The sequence below is a fragment of the Pseudochaenichthys georgianus genome, unplaced genomic scaffold, assembly GCF_902827115.2.
Source record: "Pseudochaenichthys georgianus unplaced genomic scaffold, fPseGeo1.2 scaffold_669_arrow_ctg1, whole genome shotgun sequence".
NCBI classification, from domain to species: Eukaryota; Metazoa; Chordata; class Actinopteri; order Perciformes; family Channichthyidae; genus Pseudochaenichthys; species Pseudochaenichthys georgianus.
Genome location: NW_027263223.1, coordinates 71,616 through 91,408, shown reverse-complemented (window position 1 = coordinate 91,408; position 19,793 = coordinate 71,616). Strand labels below are relative to the sequence as shown.

General features: G+C 55.7%; 1 protein-coding gene across 1 annotated transcript; it reads left to right on the top strand.

Moving 5' to 3' along the window:
- Window positions 1–1,706: 1,706 nt before the first annotated feature.
- On the top strand, window positions 1,707–18,721 carry LOC117443735 (UPF0606 protein KIAA1549). The gene is given in 31 exon segments (XM_071202649.1): window positions 1,707–1,833; window positions 3,578–3,657; window positions 3,659–3,772; window positions 3,775–3,864; window positions 4,037–4,094; window positions 4,097–4,406; window positions 4,439–4,482; window positions 4,485–4,623; window positions 4,662–4,777; window positions 4,780–4,812; window positions 4,905–4,920; window positions 4,922–4,985; window positions 5,076–5,378; window positions 6,290–6,473; window positions 6,583–6,642; window positions 6,727–6,878; window positions 8,193–8,303; window positions 8,305–8,340; window positions 8,343–8,373; window positions 8,610–8,801; window positions 9,701–9,996; window positions 11,417–11,616; window positions 13,676–13,821; window positions 14,061–14,242; window positions 14,309–14,538; window positions 14,638–14,773; window positions 15,243–15,491; window positions 16,331–16,383; window positions 16,459–16,580; window positions 16,664–16,818; window positions 16,934–18,721. Coding segments are annotated over 31 exon segments (4,215 nt in total). The 5' UTR covers window positions 1,707–1,745; the 3' UTR covers window positions 17,159–18,721.
- Window positions 18,722–19,793: the final 1,072 nt, after the last annotated feature.

Below are 19,793 nucleotides of genomic sequence, written 5' to 3'. Positions count from 1 at the left end.
GCGTGAAGCCCGGTGTGTGTGAGGGGGGGGGGTGTGTCCGATAATGGGCTCAGCGTGTGGAGGTGTGAGCAGGGCCGAGCGGAACCGGGCCCAGTCTGTACCTGACGGAACAGTGAGGGTCTAGATGAGTGATATTGAACCCCCGCAGTGATTAAAGGGGAACCGATCCGTGTCGCGGGGCTGTCGAGAGGCTCTGAAGCCACGTGACCCTCTCACGGTCTCACAGCTGCAGAGGGTCCTCCTCCTCCTCCTCCTCCTCCATATCTCTGACTTTCATTTTGTAATTTCCTTTTCTCGTGTCTTAATTTGTAATGTGTGTGTGTATGTGTGTGTATGTGTGTGTGTGTCTGGAGGACTCTTAAAGGGACCGCGCGGGTTCCCGTCCTGCTGCTTTGAGCACGTTCTCCATCCGTCTTCATTTTGAGTTCTGTTTCTTACATTTAGTAATGTCTCTGTTCTTAGTCTCTTGTTTGTAATGTGTGTGTGTGTATGTGTGCATGTATGTGTGTGTATGCGTGTGTGTGTATGCGTGTGTGTGTGTGTGTTGTATGCATGTATGCGTGTGTTGGTATGTGTGTGTGGTGGTGTGGGTGTGTGTTGGTGTGAATGTGTGTGTGTGTATGTGTCTGTATGTGTATGTGTGTGGGTGTGTGGTGTAGTATGTAGTGTGTGTGTGTATGATGTGTGTGTGTGTGGTTGTGTGTGATGTCTGTCTTATGTTGGTGTGTGTGTGTTGTGTGTGTGCTGTGTTAGTGTGTGCTGTATGGATGTTGTTGTCGTGTGTGTGTGTGTGTGTGGGTGTGTGGTGTGTGGTCTGCCTGTGGTATCAGATGTGTTGTAGCGTGTGTGGGGGTGTATTATGAATGGGGATGTGGTGGTGTGTGGTGTGTGTATGTGTGGTACGAGAGAGTGTGTGTGGTGTGTGTGTTGGTAGTGGGTGTGTGTGGTGTACGAGAGAGTTGTAGTGTGATGTGTATGTGTGTGTGTGTTGTGTGTGTCCTCGACGAGAGGTGTGTGTGTGTTTGGATGTTACGCAGACGAGTGTGTGTGTGTGTGTGTGTGTGTGTCCGCGAGGTGTATGTGTGTGTGTGTGTGTGTGTGTGTGTGTGTCCGAGAGCATGTGTGTGGTGTGTGTGTACCGGAGCGTGGTGTGTGTGTGGTGTGTGTGTGTGTGTGTGTGTCTCTCTGCTGGCTGTGTGTGTGTGTGGTTGTGTGTGTGTCGCGAGCGTGTGTGTGTGTGTGTGTGTGTGTGTGTGTGGGTGTGTGTTGTGGGTGTGTGTGTGTGTGTGTGTTTGTGTCTCTGCCTGGCTGTGTGTGTGTGTGTGTGTGTGTGTGTGTGTACGAGCGAGTGTGTGTGTGTGTGTGTGTGTGTGTCTGTGTGTGGTGAGTGGGTTGTGGTGTGTGTGTTGTACGCGAGAGTGTGTGTGTGTGTGTGTGTGTGTGGTGTGTGTGTGTGTGTGTGTGTGTGTTGTGTGTGTGTGTGTGTGTGTGTGTGTGTGTGTGGTGTGTGTGTGTTGTGTGTGTGTGTGTGTGTGTGGTGTGTGTGTGGTGTGTTGTGTGTGTGTGTGTGTGTGTGGTGTGTGTGTGTGTGTGTGTGTGTGTGTGTGTGTGGCTCACAGCGTTTTATTTCAACATCTTGTATTTAATTATATTATTGTTGTTATTATTGTTGTGTTTGTTGACGTGTTTCCCCTCGCAGTGGCTTCAGACCCCGATGGCCCCTGAGACCCCCCCCGGGCTCCAGCATGGGGTCCAGAACCTGCTCCGCGGGCCTGATGCTGCTGGTGGCCGGCACGCTGGTTTCCATGGTGACACCCAGCTCACCTGCCGCAGGTACGGTGTCGGGGGGGCTCTTAGAGGTACGCTGGATCAGGGTCTCAGGTCTCAGGTCTCAGGCCTCAGGCCTCAGGTCTCAGGTCTCAGGTCTCAGGCCTCAGGTCTCAGGTCTCAGGCCTCAGGTCTCAGGTCTCAGGCCTCAGGTCTCAGGCCTCAGGTCTCAGGTCTCAGGTCTCAGGCCTCAGGCCTCAGGTCTCAGGCCTCAGGTCTCAGGTCTCAGGCCTCAGGTCTCAGGTCCCAGGTCTCAGGCCTCAGGTCTCAGGTCTCAGGTCTCAGGCCTCAGGTCTCAGGTCTCAGGCCTCAGGCCTCAGGTCTCAGGTCTCAGGTCTCAGGCCTCAGGTCTCAGGCCTCAGGTCTCAGGCCTCAGGTCTCAGGTCTCAGGTCTCAGGCCTCAGGTCTCAGGCCTCAGGCCTCAGGTCTCAGGTCTCAGGTCTCAGGTCTCAGGTCTCAGGTCTCAGGTCTCAGGCCTCAGGTCTCAGGTCTCAGGCCTCAGGTCTCAGGTCTCAGGTCTCAGTCTCAGGCCTCAGGTCTCAGGTCTCAGGCCTCAGGTCTCAGGCCTCAGGTCTCCAGGTCTCAGGTCTTCAGGTCTCAGGCCTCAGGTCTCAGGTCTCAGGTCCTCAGGCCTCAGGTCTCAGGTCTCAGGTCTCAGGTCTCAGGCCTCAGGTCTCAGGTCTCAGGTCTCAGGCCTCAGGTCTCAGGTCTCAGGTCTCAGGTCTCAGGTCTCAGGCCTCAGGTCTCAGGTCTCAGGCCTCAGGTCTCAGGTCTCAGGTCTCAGGTCTCAGGTCTCAGGTCTCAGGTCTCAGGCCTCAGGTCTCAGGTCTCAGGCCTCAGGTCTCAGGTCTCAGGTCTCAGAGGTCTCAGGCCTCAGGTCTCAGGCCTCAGGTCTCAGGTCTCAGGTCTCAGGCCTCAGGTCTCAGGTCTCAGGCCTCAGGTCTCAGGTCTCAGGCCTCAGGTCTCAGGTCTCAGGCCTCAGGCCTCAGGTCTCAGGTCTCAGGTCTCAGGTCTCAGGCCTCAGGCCTCAGGTCTCAGGTCTCAGGTCTCAGGCCTCAGGTCTCAGGTCTCAGGTCTCAGGTCTCAGGCCTCAGGTCTCAGGTCTCAGGTCTCAGAGGTCTCAGGCCTCAGGTCTCAGGTCTCAGGTCTCAGGTCTCAGGTCTCAGGCCTCAGGTCCGCAGGTCTCAGGTCTCAGAGGTCTCAGGCCTCAGGTCTCAGGTCTCAGGTCTCAGGTCTCAGGTCTCAGGTCTCAGGCCTCAGGTCTCAGGTCTCAGGTCTCAGAGGTCTCAGGCCTCAGGTCTCAGGTCTCAGGCCTCAGGCCTCAGGTCTCAGGTCTCAGGTCTCAGGTCTCAGGCCTCAGGCCTCAGGTCTCAGGTCTCAGGGTCTCAGGCCTCAGGTCTCAGGTCTCAGGTCTCAGGTCTCAGGCCTCAGGTCTCAGGTCTCAGGTCTCAGGTCTCAGGTCTCAGGTCTCAGGTCTCAGGTCTCAGGCCTCAGGTCTCAGGTCTCAGGCCTCAGGTCTCAGGTCTCAGGTCTCAGGCCTCAGGTCTCAGGTCTCAGGTCTCAGTCCGGATCGGGTACGCTAGAGGGACCAGAACCCTTTGAGGCTTCTTCTCGCCCCTTTTCAACACGACCAAACTCTTTTATACCTTGAACGTTTAATTTAGCTTCTCTTTGTTGTAGTTATTATTATTATTGTTTGTTTTTTCTAACTTGTTCAATCCATTGATAAACATGATGTTTGTCCCCCCAGGTATGCAGGACTTGAACCGGACGATTGATTCATCACCGCCCCCCTCGGACCAGGACTCTGGAGCTCAGGGGATCCACCTCCCTGCTGAGACCTCCAGACCTGCTGTCCCCAGCCTCCCGCCCCCCCTGCCCCCCCACATCCAGCCCTCCCTCACCCCCCCCCCCCCGCCCTTGTGATCACGGCCCCTCCCTGGAGGGAGGCCTTGGTGGTCCGGGGACTACCTGGAGACCCTGTCCTTCATGGTGCCGGAGGGGGAGGAGCTATCCAGCCCCCACCCCGAGGACCAGGTGAGTCTCAGTCAGTTCTGAGTCTTTTCCAGACTTTGACTTTTAATCAAAATGTAATTTTAAGTTTCTTTAATCCTTCAGCCAATCAGAATTCAACAAAACTGCTTTTGGGGCGTGTCTACTTTGATTGACCAATCTCAGCCCACTGTTAACGTTTATGTTTGATTGACAGATCAACCATGGGGGGGTCTGGGTCTCCTACGACAGTGACTTCCCGTCCCGGTCCACCCTCCACGTCTCCCCCTCCTCCCCCCACCGCCCCCCTGCAGACCCGCCCCTCCCCCCCCGGACCTGTTCCCCTCCTGGGACGAGGACTACGACCTGGACCTGACCCCCCTGGAGCCCACAGAGCTGCTGCTGCCCGACATGAACAGCCTGGAGTATTACACCAACCTGCAGGCCAGGGAGAGGGAGAGGGGGCGGGGGACTCCCCCTCGCTCCCACCACAAACCCATCAACTCCCCACCCTCCCCCCACCCCTCCCCTCACACTTCCCACCCACCTTCACAACCTGAGGAAGAACCCACCGTCCAACCAAAACCGTCATAACCACTTCTGTCTGCCACGACCCGAGAGACAGAGCCTCGATTCCAGGTAGACCCCGTCCTCGACCCCCGTCCAAACCAACGGCCGGGTGCCTCCGTCCCCCCCCCCCGCCTGGGACCGCCCACCCCGCCCCGACAGACCCCCCACGGGTCACGGAGAACCACTGAAGGGCCCTCCCACCAACAACCGATGGGGAACCACAACAACGCACGTGGGACCACAACAACCAGGTGAGGACCACCACCACCAAGGGTACCTACGGCGGGTGGAGGGCGGGCGCGTACCCAGAGCACCGCCATCAGCCTTACCCAGAGCCCCCCCCAGCCACACCCCGAGTGCCCCCCCCCCACCAGGCAGTACCTCTGCACGGCACCAGGCCGGAGATGTACCTGGTCCGAGTCGGTGAGTAATATCACCCTCTGCTGGACGAAGAAGGGATCCTGTATTCTGGTCTGGTTCTGGCCGTGTTTCAGTGTCCTCTCTGTTTCCTGCAGTGAGCTCCAAGGATCCTCGTCAGCTTCAGCGCCGTCAGAGATCTTCTGAAGAGAGAGTTCAATCGCTCCGTGGAGCTGCAGGTGAACCTGGTCCTCCAACCGCCCGACACGCAGAGGTCCACTTTGATCCGGTTCTGTTCCGGTTAATTGATCTTTGGCCTCCTCTCTCAGTTCCTCAGAACCCCCGTCCAGTTTTTGGCCTTCCGGGTGGTGTCCGGGCCTCTGATCTTCACGGCGGTGTCGGTGGTCTCGGCGCTCCGCCGGGCCCCCCGCGGCTCCGGACCTGTCCCCTCCGTGGCGCCTCTGTTCAGCGAGCCGGACCTCCGGTACCAGGTCCACTCGGTGCTGCAGTTCGTCCCCGAACACGTGGACGTCCGGGTCTGCAGCTTCAGCCAGAGGGTCGAGAGAGGCCTGGTTCTGGCCTACACCGAGACCCGCCGGCGCCACCAGGAGGCGGGGAACATCTCCGTACAGGTGAGCTGCGTACAGGTGAGCTGTGTACAGGTGAGCTCCGTACAGTTGAGGCGGCGTACAGGGTGAGCTGTGTACAGGTGAGCTGTGTACAGGTGAGCTGTGTACAGGTGAGCTCCGTACAGGTGAGCTCCGTACAGGTGAGCTGCGTACAGGTGAGCTCCGTACAGGTGAGCTGTGTACAGGTGAGCTCCGTACAGGTGAGCTCCGTACAGGTGAGCTGTGTACAGGTGAGCTGTGTACAGGTGAGCTGTGTACAGGTGAGCTCCGTACAGGTGAGAGGCGTACAGGTGAGCTGCGTACAGGTGAGCTCCGTACAGGTGAGCTGCGTACAGGTGAGCTGCGTACAGGTGAGCTGCGTACAGGTGAGCTGCGTACAGGTGAGGCTGGGTACAGGTGAGCTGCGTACAGGTGAGCTGCGTACAGGTGAGCTGTGTACAGGTGAGCTGCGTACAGGTGAGCTGCGTACAGGTGAGCTGCGTACAGGTGAGCTCCGTACAGGTGAGCTGTGTACAGGTGAGCTGCGTACAGGTGAGCTGCGTACAGGTGAGCTGTGTACAGGTGAGCTGTGTACAGGTGAGCTGCGTACAGGTGAGCTCTGTACAGGTGAGCTGTGTACAGGTGAGCTGTGTACAGGTGAGGTGTGTACAGGTGAGGTGTGTACAGGTGAGGTGTGTACAGGTGAGGTGTGTACAGGTGAGGTGTGTGTACAGGTGAGGCGTGTGTACAGGTGAGGTGTGTGTACAGGTGAGGCGTGTGTACAGGTGAGGCGTGTGTACAGGTGAGGTGTGTACAGGTGAGGCGTGTGTACAGGTGAGGTGTGTACAGGTGAGGTGTGTACAGGTGAGGTGTGTACAGGTGAGCTGTGTACAGGTGAGGCTGCGATACCAACTGATCTACCTCTGTGTCTCCAGCTGCTGAACATCACGACGGCCGTCTCTCGGCCCGCGGCGGCGAAGGTTTCTGTCGACATCACGTTTGCGGTGCGAGATGGGCGGGGCTTCCTGCTGGGGTCGGAGGTCAGCGAACACCTGAGGAAGCTCAGCCCGGTGGAGTTCAGCTTCTACATCGGGTTCCCCGCGCTGCAGATCGCTGAGCGTACGACACACACACACACACACACACACACACACACACACACACACACACACACACAATGCTAAGCTATCAGCTCCATGTTTATTGAATGTCTGAAATGTGTCCACAGCGTTCCATTACCCCGAGCTGAACACGTCTCACCGCCTGCGCTCCACCTGGGTCCGGACAGGTGAGGTCCAGCAGGTGTTCTGCACCATGTGACGTGCGGAGCAGGTGTCTGAGGTGTGTGTGTGTGTGTGTGTGTGTGTGTCAGTGCTGCTGGGCGTGCAGGAGCAGACGGTGTCCGAGCGCAGCTTTAAAGCCCGTCTGGAGCGGCGCCTGGCTCTGCTGCTGGAGGAGAGCCAGCAGGTGCCCAGCAGGGGGCGCTGGAGGAGGGCGAGCGCCGCGGGGAACAGCAGCCTGCAGGTAACACAGGGGTATACGGGTACATATATACAGGTACACACAGGGGTATACGGGTACATATATACAGGTACACACAGGGGTATACGGGTACATATATACAGGTACACACAGGGGTATACGGGTACATATATACAGGTACACACAGGGGTATACGGGTACATATATACATGTACACACAGGGTATACGGGTACATATATACAGGTACACACAGGGGTATACGGGTACATATATACAGGTACACACAGGGGTATACGGGTACATATATACAGGTACACACAGGGGTATACGGGTACATATACAGGTACACACAGAGGTATACGGGTACATATATACAGGTACACACAGAGGTATACGGGTACATATATACAGGTACAACAGGGGTATACGGGTACATATATACAGGTACACACAGGGGTATACGGGTACATATATACAGGTACACACGAGGTATACGGGTACATATATACAGGTACACACAGAGGTATACGGGTACATATATACAGGTACACCAGGGGTATACGGTACATATATACAGGTACACACAGGGGTATACGGGTACATATATACAGTACACACAGAGGTATACGGGTACATATACAGGTACACACAGGGGTATACGGGTACATATATACAGGGACCTGTAGTACCCAGGTATATCGTATTCAGGGAGGCTGTGGCTCAGTGGGATTGTGCGCTAAACTTTGAATCAGAGGATAGCAAGTTGGAACCCCTCTGCAGTCAGCATGTCGTCGTGTCCCTGTGGCGCAGTGGATTGGAGCACAGGTTCAAACCCCTCTGCAGTCAGCATGTCATCGTGTCCCTGTGGCGCAGTGGACTGGAGCACAGGTTCAAACCCCACTGCAGTCAGCATGTCGTTGTGTCCCTGTGGCGCAGTGGAGTGGAGCACAGGTTCAAACCCCACTGCAGTCAGCATGTCGTCGTGTCCCTGTGGCGCAGTGGCCTGGAGCACAGGTTCAAACCCCACTGCAGTCAGCATGTCGTCGTGTCCCTGTGGCGCAGTGGCCTGGAGCACAGGTTCAAACCCCACTGCAGTCAGCATGTCGTCGTGTCCCTGTGGCGCAGTGGAATGGAGCACAGGTTCAAACCCCTCTGCAGTCAGCATGTCGTTGTGTCCCTGTGGCGCAGTGGCCTGGAGCACAGGTTCAAACCCCTCTGCAGTCAGCATGTCGTTGTGTCCCTGTGGCGCAGTGGCCTGGAGCACAGGTTCAAACCCCACTGTTGAACTGAATGTTTGTCGCTCTGCATAAAAGCGTCTAAAAGCGACATGTGATGTGATGTCATCTTTGTGCCAGGTGGGTGCGGGTGTCGCTGCTCTCGGGCCGCAGCGCCCCCTGGAAGGGTGTTTTACTTCGTGGAGGTCCAGGTGGGACCGGGTCCTGGCTGAGACCACCTCGCTGACCCTGAAACCGGCTGGACCTGCAGAGAGCTGCCATCGTGCTGGGGGCACCGCGTCCGAGAGGCCCCTGGCTCAGCGTGAGGAACACAAGACTCTCCGATAGAACTGAAAACATTACATCTCTTCCCCAATTATTTTTCATCTTTTTTTAAATATATTTTTGGGATGTTTTTCAAATTAAAAAAGAAAAGAAATTCAGTTATTTTACTTCCTAAAATATCTTTAATATTTTGCAAATTTCTTTGAATATGTTTGATTTCTTTGGATATTTTTGTATGCATTTCATAACCCGAGATGAACCTGTGTCCCCCAGCGGTGGAGCTGCGGTCGGCACCCCCCCCGGCAGAGACCCAGTCCTCCAGCGTCTGGCTGATCGTGGGGGTTCTGGTCCCGGTGCTGCTGGGCGCTCTTCATCATCGTTCCTGCTCTACTGGAAGCTCTGGCGGCTCCGAGAAGCTCGAGTTCCAGCCGGACGCCATCAACACCATCCAGCAGAGGGCAGAAGGTGAGGGGGGGTTACCAGATAAGACGAGAAAGCCCTCAGGATTGTAAAAGACCCCCCATCACCCCAGCAACAACATGTTCTTGCTCCGCAGCATCAGGTCTTCATCCCACAGGCCATCAGGCCTCTGCGAAGCACATCCATAAACATTCATCCGATTGTATCTTGCAATCTACTTATTTATATCAAACTTATCCACCATATTTAATGTGGTCTTATGTAAATTATTTAATTTCATCTTCTGTTCTTGTAAAAATCATATTCTATTCACATGTATGTCCTTCGAGCAGCAGAGCGTGACGACCTCACTAACCTGTCAGGCTCTCCTCTTTCCTCTGCTTCCATCTCTCCGGCACAAGCACCTTCTCTCAAGACGAGATCCAGTCTTCCTATTCCAACCCCAAAAACTATTCTCCATCTTCTCCCCCCTCCTGGACCCCCCAAAGCCCCTCCCCCTCCCCCCTCCTGGACCCCCCAAAGCCCCTCCCCCCTCCTCCCTCCTGGACCCCCCAAAGCCCCTCCCCCCTCCTGGACCCCCCAAAGCCCCTCCCCCCCCTCCTCCCTCCTGGACCCCCCAAAGCCCCCTCCCCCCTCCTGGACCCCCAAAGCCCTCCCCCTCCCCCCTCCTGGACCCCCCAAAGCCCCCCCCCCTCCTGGACCCCCCAAAGCCCCTCCCCCTCCTCCCTCCTGGACCCCCCCAAAGCCCCCTCCCCCCTCCTGGACCCCCCAAAGCCCCTCCCCCTCCCCCCTCCTGGACCCCCCAAAGCCCCCCCCCCCCTCCTGGACCCCCCAAAGCCCCTCCCCCTCCCCCCTCCTGGACCCCCCAAAGCCCCTCCCCCTCCCCCCTCCTGGACCCCCCCAAAGCCCCTCCCCCTACCCTCCCTCCTGGACCCCCCCCAAAGCCCCCCTCCCCCTCCTGGACCCCCCAAAGCCCTCCCCCTCCGCCCATCCTGGACCCTCCAAATCCCTCCCCTCCTCCCCTCCTCCCTCCTGGACCCCCCCAAAGCCTCCCTCCCCCCTCCTGGAGACCCTCAAAGAAGCCCCTCCCTCCCTGCCCCTCCTGGACCCCCCAAAGCCCTTTCCCCACCTCCTCCCTCTTGGGACCCCCCCTCTTCCCCCTCCTCCTCCTCTGGACCCCCCCAAAGAAGCCCTTTCCCCCCCTCCTCCCTCTTGGACCCTCCTTCCTCTGTCCCATCCTGTTGGACCTGTCTGCTGCATTCGACACGGTGAACCCATCAGATCCTCCTTCAGGCTCTGCACTTTCCCTCCTCACCTCATACCTCAAAGACCGCACCTACAGGTCACTTGGAGAGGGTCCGAGTCCGACCCTTGTCAATTAACTACAGGGGGTCCCTCAGGGCTCTGTTCTCGGTCCCCTCCTCTTCTCCCTGTACACAAACTCGCTCGGATCAGTCATTAGCCCGCATGGTTTTTCATTCCACTGCTACGCTGACGACCCAATGAGTCCTGCCCTTCCCCCGCTCAGAGACCCAGGTCGTCGCTCGCATCTCTGCTCGTCCAGCTGACATCTCTCAGTGGATGTCCGCTCATCACCTCAAGCTCAACCTCGACAAAACTGAACTGCTTTTCCTTCCGGGAAAAGATTGTCCCTCTCTCGACCTGACGATCAGCATCGGCCCCTCTGTTGTTTCCCCGACTCAGACTGCAAGGACTCTGGGTGAGACCCTAGATAACAACCTGTCCTTCACTGCAAACATCGCTGCTGCAACCCGCTGCTGCAGATACACGCTCTACAGCATCAGGAGGACGCGTCCCCAGCTGACCCAGAGAGCCACGCAGGTTCTGGTCCAGGCTCTCGTCACCTCACGCCTAGACTACTGCAGCTCCCTCCTGCTGGTCTGCCTGCATGTGCCCTCCGACCTCTCTCATCCAGAATGCAGCGGCTCGTCTGGTCTTCAACCTTCCTGAATGTTCCACACCACCCGCTCCTCCGCTCCCTCCACTGGCTTCCGGTAACTGCTAGAATCCACTCCAGACCCTGGTGCTTGCGTACCATGCTGCGAATGGATCTGGCCCTTCCTACATCCAGGACATGGTTAAACCGTGCACCCCAGCACGTGCACTCCGCTCTGCATCAGCCAGACGACTCGCTGCACCCTCGCTGCGAGGGGGACCCAAGTTCCATCAGCAGGAACACGTGGGTTTGCTGTCCTGGCTCCAAGATGGTGGAACGAGCTCCCACTGACATCAGGACAGCAGAAAGCTCACACACCTTCCAGACTGAGACTCATCTCCTTCGACTCCACCTCGAGGAGAGAACTGCTAACAAAGCACTTATATACTAACAAAGGACTGGCTCCTCTAAAGCCAGCTGAGCAGCACTTGAAATGCTTGGCTCTATGAAGCCTGATGTACTTTATGATTCTGTTTTCTTCTTGGTCGAATGAACTATTGTGAGTCGCTCTGGATAAAAGCCTCAGCTAAATGTATGTGATGTGATGTATATAAACTTCTTGCTCTATTTTTTTATGGTATTATATATATTGAATTCATGGAGGAGCTCAGGTCAGAACAATTCCCATTGCGATTTCTGCATGTGACAATAAAGCCTTTGAGTCTTTGCTCCTGGGGTCCTCACTAACGGCTGTCCCCCCCAGCTTCAGGCCCCCAGCGTCAAAGGCTTTGACTTTGCGAAGCTGCACCTGGGTCAGCACAGTAAGGATGACATCATGATGATCCAGGAGCCCGGCCCGCCCCCCCCCACCAAAGAGGCCACGCCCTCTGACGGAGGCGACCTCAACACCCCCAAATCTAAAGGGTCGTCCACCAAGGTGCCACGGTCCAGCCGGCGGCCGGGGCCGGTACTTACTTACCCTTCAGGTTCTGCAGAACAGAGTTATAGAGTGTTAGCGAACTCTCCCTGGTCCTCTCCAGAAGGAGTCATCACATACAGAGACTAGTTCAGCCTCAGGATCCACGTGTCTGAGGTCCTCTCCAGAAGGAGTATCACATACAGAGACTAGTTCAGCCTCAGGATCCACGTGTCTGAGGTCCTCTCCAGAAGGAGTCATCACATACAGAGACTAGTTCAGCCTCAGGATCCACGTGTCTGAGGTCCTCTCCAGAAGGAGTCATCACATACAGAGACTAGTTCAGCTCAGGATCCACGTGTCTGAGGTCCTCTCCAGAAGGAGTCATCACATACAGAGACTAGTTCAGCTCAGGATCCACGTGTCTGAGGTCCTCTCCAGAGGGAAGGAGTCATCACATACAGAGACTAGTTCAGCTCAGGATCCACGTGTCTGAGGTCCTCTCCAGAGGGAAGGAGTCATCACATACAGAGACTAGTTCAGCTCAGGATCCACGTGTCTGAGGTCCTCTCCAGCAGAAGGAGTCATCGACATACAGAGACTAGTTCAGCCTCAGGATCCACGTGTCTGAGGTCCTCTCCAGAAGGAGTCATCACATACAGAGACTAGTTCAGCCTCAGGATCCACGTGTCTGAGGTCCCTCTCCAGAAGGAGTCATCACATACAGAGACTAGTTCAGCCTCAGGATCCACGTGTCTGAGGTCCTCTCCAGAAGGAGTCATCACATACAGAGACTAGTTCAGCCTCAGGATCCACGTGTCTGAGGTCCTCTCCAGAAGGAGTCATCACATACAGAGACTAGTTCAGCCTCAGGATCCACGTGTCTGAGGTCCTCTCCAGAAGGAGTCATCACATACAGAGACTAGTTCAGCCTCAGGATCCACGTGTCTGAGGTCCTCCCCAGAAGGAGTCATCACATACAGAGACTAGTTCAGCCTCAGGATCCACGTGTCTGAGGTCCTCTCCAGAAGGAGTCATCACATACAGAGACTAGTTCAGCCTCAGGATCCACGTGTCTGAGGTCCTCTCCAGAAGGAGTCATCACATACAGAGACTAGTTCAGCCTCAGGATCCACGTGTCTGAGGTACTCTCCAGAAGGAGTCATCACATACAGAGACTAGTTCAGCCTCAGGATCCACGTGTCTGAGGTCCTCTCCAGAAGGAGTCATCACATACAGAGACTAGTTCAGCCTCAGGATCCACGTGTCTGAGGTCCTCTCCAGAATGAGTCATCACATACAGAGACTAGTTTAGCCTCAGGATCCACGTGTCTGAGGTCCTCTCCAGAAGGAGTCATCACATACAGAGACTAGTTCAGCCTCAGGATCCACGTGTCTGAGGTCCTCTCCAGAAGGAGTCATCACATACAGAGAGTAGTTCAGCCTCAGGATCCACGTGTCTGAGGTCCTCTCCAGAAGGAGTCATCACATACAGAGACTAGTTCAGCCTCAGGATCCACGTGTCTGAGGTCCTCGCCAGAAGGAGTCATCACATACAGAGACTAGTTCAGCCTCAGGATCCACGTGTCTGAGGTCCTCTCCAGAAGGAGTCATCACATACAGAGACTAGTTCAGCCTCAGGATCCACGTGTCTGAGGTCCTCTCCAGAAGGAGTCATCACATACAGAGACTAGTTCAGCCTCAGGATCCACGTGTCTGAGGTCCTCTCCAGAAGGAGTCATCACATACAGAGACTAGTTCAGCCTCAGGATCCACGTGTCTGAGGTCCTCTCCAGAAGGAGTCATCACATACAGAGACTAGTTCAGCCTCAGGATCCACGTGTCTGAGGTCCTCTCCAGAATGAGTCATCACATACAGAGACTAGTTCAGCCTCAGGATCCACGTGTCTGAGGTCCTCTCCAGAAGGAGTCATCACATACAGACACTAGTTCAGCCTCAGGATCCATGTGTCTGAGGTCCTCTCCAGAAGGAGTCATCACATACAGAGACTAGTTCAGTACCTTGTTAGCATGCTACTCTCAGGTTGGAGGAGGACTCTCAGTGTCTTCCCAACATAAAGCATGGCGTTAACTGGTGTCCCTCGTTAGGCTCAGCCCGTCAGACGGAGACTCGTTAGGCAGCGACCAATCGAGCGGCAGGGAATCGGCGGAGGAGAGCACGCGGGCCGTGGCCACGCCCAGCGAGGGGAAGCACAGGAAGACGCCCAAAAATGGTCAGAGACACAAGATGGGTACGTTTGTATGAATTAGAATGATATCAATTAGATTTGGGAGATTTTTCACAGATTTATTGGATATTACATATTATTTAAAATATGATTTACATTTTATTTACATCTTTTTGCATCTTTTTTCTTACACATTGCACTTATCAGAGTAATAGTTTGTGTACGCCCCTCGGAGCGTCAGTAACTCGTATCTTTGTATGAATTGTTTATTCCCATGACTCTAAAGTGTCTTTGTCCCCCAGGCAGCGCTCCAGACGAGCTGCTGTCCTCGTCCTCCATCTTCGATCACGTGGACCGCCTGTCTCGCGGCTCGTCTGACGGGACGAGGCGTCAGAACAACAACAAGGTGCAGCTGATCGCCATGCAGCCGCGCCCCCCCCAGCCTCACCTGAGCCCCTCCCTCACCGAGAGGGTCAGCCAAGAGGTGAGAGTAACCAGCGCCCCCCCCAACCACCATATGAATCTGTTCTAACACCTTGTTGTCCTTTAGGTGGCGCTGCGACACAAGTCAGAAATCGAGCACCACCGCAACAAGCTGCGTCAGCGCGCCAAGAGGCGGGGTCAGTGCGATTTCCCGTCCATGGACGACATCATGGACGCCTTCGGGGAGGGTCCGGTTCAGAGCGCGGTGGCACAGCGGCTCTATAGCTCCGCCCACGACCACATGGACTGCATCCTGCAGGCCGACACCCCCCACACGCCCCCCGACTCCCGCCGGAGGTCAGGGTCGCACAAACCCCTCCTCATATTAACAATGTTTTCCACATATGTTTTTTGATAGTTTTCTCTTCTCGCTCCTGATGAGTTTTCTGTCTCCAGGGGGAGGCGCTCTCCTCGGGGTCGGAGGTCTCAGCCCGGACCAGGAAGTCTTCCTGATACCGACAGAGACCGGCTGCTCACCGACCACAGCGCCACCTACAGGAAGTACCCAGGCCTCAACAACGTGGCCTACATGGTGAGTGAAAGTCGGCATGTCCAGCCGTGCAGTGGCTGGTCTGAGAACTGCCTCTCTGAAGGGTCCATGTGTTCACTCTGATGGGCTGTCTTCTGAGTGGGTACACATCACTAATGGTGTTCCTCAAGGCTCTGTGTCAGGCCCACTTTTATTCTCCATCTGCATCAACAGCTCAGGGGAACATGTGGATGAAGCTACTTCACATCATGCGGATGATCCCGTGATGTTCTGAGAGGTCCCTCAGTCAGGAGCTGGTGCTACATCACAGGCTGCTTCTGACACGACTCAGACTCAGCGCTCTGAACAGAGTCTGCACGTTGTGTTGTGTGTCGTCCTCACTGGTGTTGTGTTGTTTCTATGTTACATGTGTAACTAGTGTCCTGCAGGTCAGCCTGAAGGGGCTTCAGCTGGTTCAACAGAGGATCCTCAGTATATCACATGTCACCCTGAGTCTCCCCTCCCTCCACAGTCGGACCCGGACCTCCCCCCGGACCACGGCAGCCCCTCCCCCACTGACGAGGTGTTTGACTCGGCGCCCGCCCCCCCGCCCTACCTGCCCCCCCAGCTCTCTATCGAGGAGGCCCGGCAGCAGATGCTCTGCCTGCTGGACGACGCCTTCGCTCTGGTGTCTCCGTCCTCGGGGGGCAGCGGGGGGGTAAGCGGACCCTCCCCCCGACCCCCTTACTCCGCTGCCTCCCCACACAGCCCCTTCTCCGCGGTGAGTCACAGTGATAATAATACATGTATACTGTTGTACGTGTGGTAAGAAGAGTCACAGTGATGGATGGACTCACGAGGAGAGGCAGAAGTATTTATCGAGTAACAGAATGAAGTGTGGTTATAACTGTAGTAGAGATAGTACTATGAGTAGTAGTATACGTATTAGTAGTACTATGAGTAGTAGTATACGTATTAGTAGTACTATAAGTCGTAGTATTCGGAGTAGTATAAATAGAGCAGTGATGGGTGGACTCGGGGGACCAGCAGGCAGTGGTACTGATGGGTGGACTCGGGGGACCAGCAGTCAGTGGTACTGATGGGTGGACTCGGGGACCAGCAGTCGGTGGTACTGATGGGTGGACTCGGGGGACCAGCAGTCAGTGGTACTGATGGGTGGACTCGGGGACCAGCAGTCGGTGGTACTGATGGGTGGACTCGGGGACCAGCAGTCGGTGGTACTGATGGGTGGACTCGGGGGACCAGCAGTCAGTGGTACTGATGGGTGGACTCGGGGACCAGCAGTCGGTGGTACTGATGGGTGGACTCGGGGACCAGCAGTCGGTGGTACTGATGGGTGGACTCGGGGACCAGCAGTCAGTGGTACTGATGGGTGGACTCGGGGACCAGCAGTCAGTGGTACTGATGGGTGGACTCGGGGACCAGCAGTCGGTGGTACTGATGGGTGGACTCGGGGACCAGCAGTCGGTGGTACTGATGGGTGGACTCGGGGACCAGCAGTCTTTGGTACTGATGGGTCACATACTGATAATATCAGCATGTTGTGTCATGGTCTGCGTTTGTTTAGTTTTCACATGCATCTTGTGGTTCTCTCCTCAGAGGTACGCTGAGCTCGGCATGTCTCCCACGTCGATGCAGAACCTGCTGCAGAGGTCAGTCTCAACAGCACCAGGTCCAGGTCTGCAGGCCAGGCCGGAACCAGAACTCATCCTGTGTGTTTTATCCAGGCAGGGCCTCAGCTCCGGAGGGTTTGTTTCCACCGGAGAGCAGGACTCTGTTTACTCCAGCAGGGGGCAGTACGAGGACCCCCCCTCCTCGTCCAGACCGCGACCTGTAGGGGGAAGCACAGGTAATCCAGACTCTTAAACGTCACGTCCCTCCTGCAGGTGGACCACTAGATGTGCTCAATCTGTACCATGTGTTGTCCTGCAGGTGCGCAGCTGCACCACCTGACCCAGGTGGGTTTGTCCAGTCAGATCGGAGTGTACCCCGGGGTCGGTCGCAGCATGTCCGGACCCACCGGGTCCAGCTGGAACCAGCAGCACTCGGACCAGGACCTGAGCCGGTCCGGAGCCAGCAGAGAGAGCGTGAGTAGAAACCTCTCAGGAGATCTACCTCATGTCCCTGGTGACCCCCCAATCCTTGTTGATCATAACGGTGGACCCCTTTAATCTGGATGTGTGTTCTGGTCTCTCCCTACAGGTTTTGTCGTTCCCTGAGTTTTCCTCCTCCTCAGTTTTCCATATGCCCAGCTCCTCGTTGCGGGACCCCTTGGCACCGCCTCTCCTCCTGACCTCCCCGACCCCGGAGTACCCGCCGGAGGACGCCTCGCCCTCCGCCCACACCTCCGCCTCCCTCATTAAGGCCATCAGGGAGGAGCTGCGCCGCCTGGCCCAGAAACAGGTGGCCGTCACCAGCTACCCTTAGACTGGTGGATCAGGACTCAACTGGTTTCATCCATTATACTTTTCACAGCCTAACTTTGGATTACAACCATGACCCATGAACTGATCCGCCCTGTCTAGAACTAATCTACGTCTGTGCCGCTGAGCCCCAGATGACTCAGAAAGGACTACCTGAAAGACCTCCGGTGTTGAACAGGGTCCCGTATGTCGGTGCGTCATCCTTCAGCTCAGTGTTCCATCAGAGTTCATAAAGTAATATCGTATCGTATCGTAGAGTTCACGTTTCCATTGAAGTGCATCCACAGACCACCCTCGCTGGTCTTCAGGAGCAGATCATTGAACACCTGAAGCTGCAGTTCATTCCCAAAGGTCTGGACCTCTGGACCTCTGGACCTCTGGAACCTCTCCTGGAGGTTCTTCAGGACCTTATGCAGTGGATTGTCCCCTGAACTGTTCCTGAGGCAACCCGTTCCTTAACATCCGGAGTGGGTCTGACCTCATGATGATCTGGAGTGCACAGTCCTTACAGAGTCCACCAACGTTCTGCTTGCCCCTCCTGAAGTTCCTCATTCGGATGGTTCCACCTCAGGTTCTTCATCAGACTCCTCCTAAACTTCTTAATCAGATAGTCCCAGACCCGGCGTCATGGGCGGGCCCCATGGGGCCGGGCCCGCCCATCCAGGATTTGGGCCCGCTGTTTAAATCAGGGCTGAATACAAGATTGTAATTGTTTTATTATTATGTTCAGTGGTGGCGCCAGGGTATACCGGGGTCGGCTACAGCCATACCGAGACATGGCTCAGCCCACCTTGAAGTTAAAGAAAGCAAAATAAAGTCCGCCAACTCGCGCGGAGTAAATGGCACAGGCAGCAGGAAATACCGAAGACTAGAAACGGTTTTGAAAACTTTTGTCAGGTAGTGATCGTCTTCTCAATAGAACATCTTTGATAATGTCTTCTGGCCAATCAGAATCACGACAACGGCGTGGCGTTGTTGCAGGAAGTCCCGACGGAGAATACTTCTGCTGTAGTCCGTCTATATACACATCGATACAACATCACGCGTTGATAGAAATCACCACGTAATGAAATGAGACGCCACGGTGTGATGAGTGATAGCTGTGTGGCTGTCTTCATGTTGACACACAGCACAAAGGGGGCTATCCCCCCTGATCCACCATGTGAAGTCGCTCACAGCCTCTTCCTCTTCCCTCTGAGGAGCAGCAGGTTCAGCTTTCAGAACAAAGTAACAACAAACTAAATACCATTCATTTGTTTAAATATGTCGTGTAGTAATAGATGTATTTATTGTTCTTCTCAAGAGAGGACCAGAATGTGTATTTTATGTTAGTATTTCAAAAGACCTCCTGGGGAGAATCCCCCCAGACCCCCCGCAGGGGTTGGGCTTTCAGCAGGTAACTCTGTGAGCTGTGGGGAAGCTGCAGGACTGGCACAGCGATACATATGGATGTATAAACAGCCCAAACCCCTCTGTGTCCGTAACCACACTTCCGCCCAGAGACGTATGTCTGCCGCCGGGCCTGGATAGTCCCTCCTGAAATTCTTCATTGGACGATCCTTCCTGAAATTCTTCATTGGACGATCCTTCCTGAAATTCTGGGGGGAATCGACCTACCTGAGGTTCTGCAGTAGACGTTCCCCCCTGAGGTTCTGCAGTAGACGTTCCCCCCTGAGGTTCTGCAGTAGACGTTCCCCCCTGAGGTTCTGCAGTAGACGTTCCCCCCTGAGGTTTTGCAGTAGACGTTCCCCCCTGAGGTTCTGCAGTAGACGTTCCCCCCTGAGGTTCTGCAGTAGACGTTCCCCCCTGAGGTTCTGCAGTAGACGTTCCCCCCTGAGGTTCTGCAGTAGACGTTCCCCCCTGAGGTTCTGCAGTAGACGTTCCCCCCTGAGGTTCTGCAGTAGGTCTTCCCCCTGAGGTTCTGCAGTAGGTCTTCCCCCTGAGGTTCTGCAGTAGGTCTTCCCCCTGAGGTTCTGCAGTAGGTCTTCCCCCTGAGGTTCTGCAGTAGGTCTTCCCTCTGAGGTTCTGCAGTAGGTCTTCCCCCCTGAGGTTCTGCAGTAGGTCTTCCCCCTGAGGTTCTGCAGTAGACATTCCCCCCTGAGGTTCTGCAGTAGGTCTTCCCCCTGAGGTTCTGCAGTAGATCTTCCCTCTGAGGTTCTGCAGTAGGTCTTCCCCCCTGAGGTTCTGCAGTAGACGTTCCCTCTGAGGTTCTGCAGTAGACGTTCCCTCTGAGGTTCTGCAGTAGACGTTCCCCCTGAGGTTCTGCGGTAGACGTTCCCCTCTGAGGTTCTGCAGTAGACGTTCCCCCTGAGGTTCTGCGGTAGACGTTCTCTCTGAGGTTCTGCGGTAGACGTTCCCCCTGAGGTTCTGCGGTAGACGTTCCCCCTGAGGTTCTGCGGTAGACGTTCCCCCTGAGGTTCTGCGGTAGACGTTCTCTCCGTGGTTCTGCGGTAGACGTTCCCCCTGAGGTTCTGCAGTAGACGTTCCCCCTGAGGTTCTGCAGTAGACGTTCCCCCTGAGGTTCTGCGGTAGACGTTCCCCCTGAGGTTCTGCGGTAGACGTTCCCCCTGAGGTTCTGCGGTAGACGTTCCCCCTGAGGTTCTGCGGTAGACGTTCTCTCTGAGGTTCTGCGGTAGACG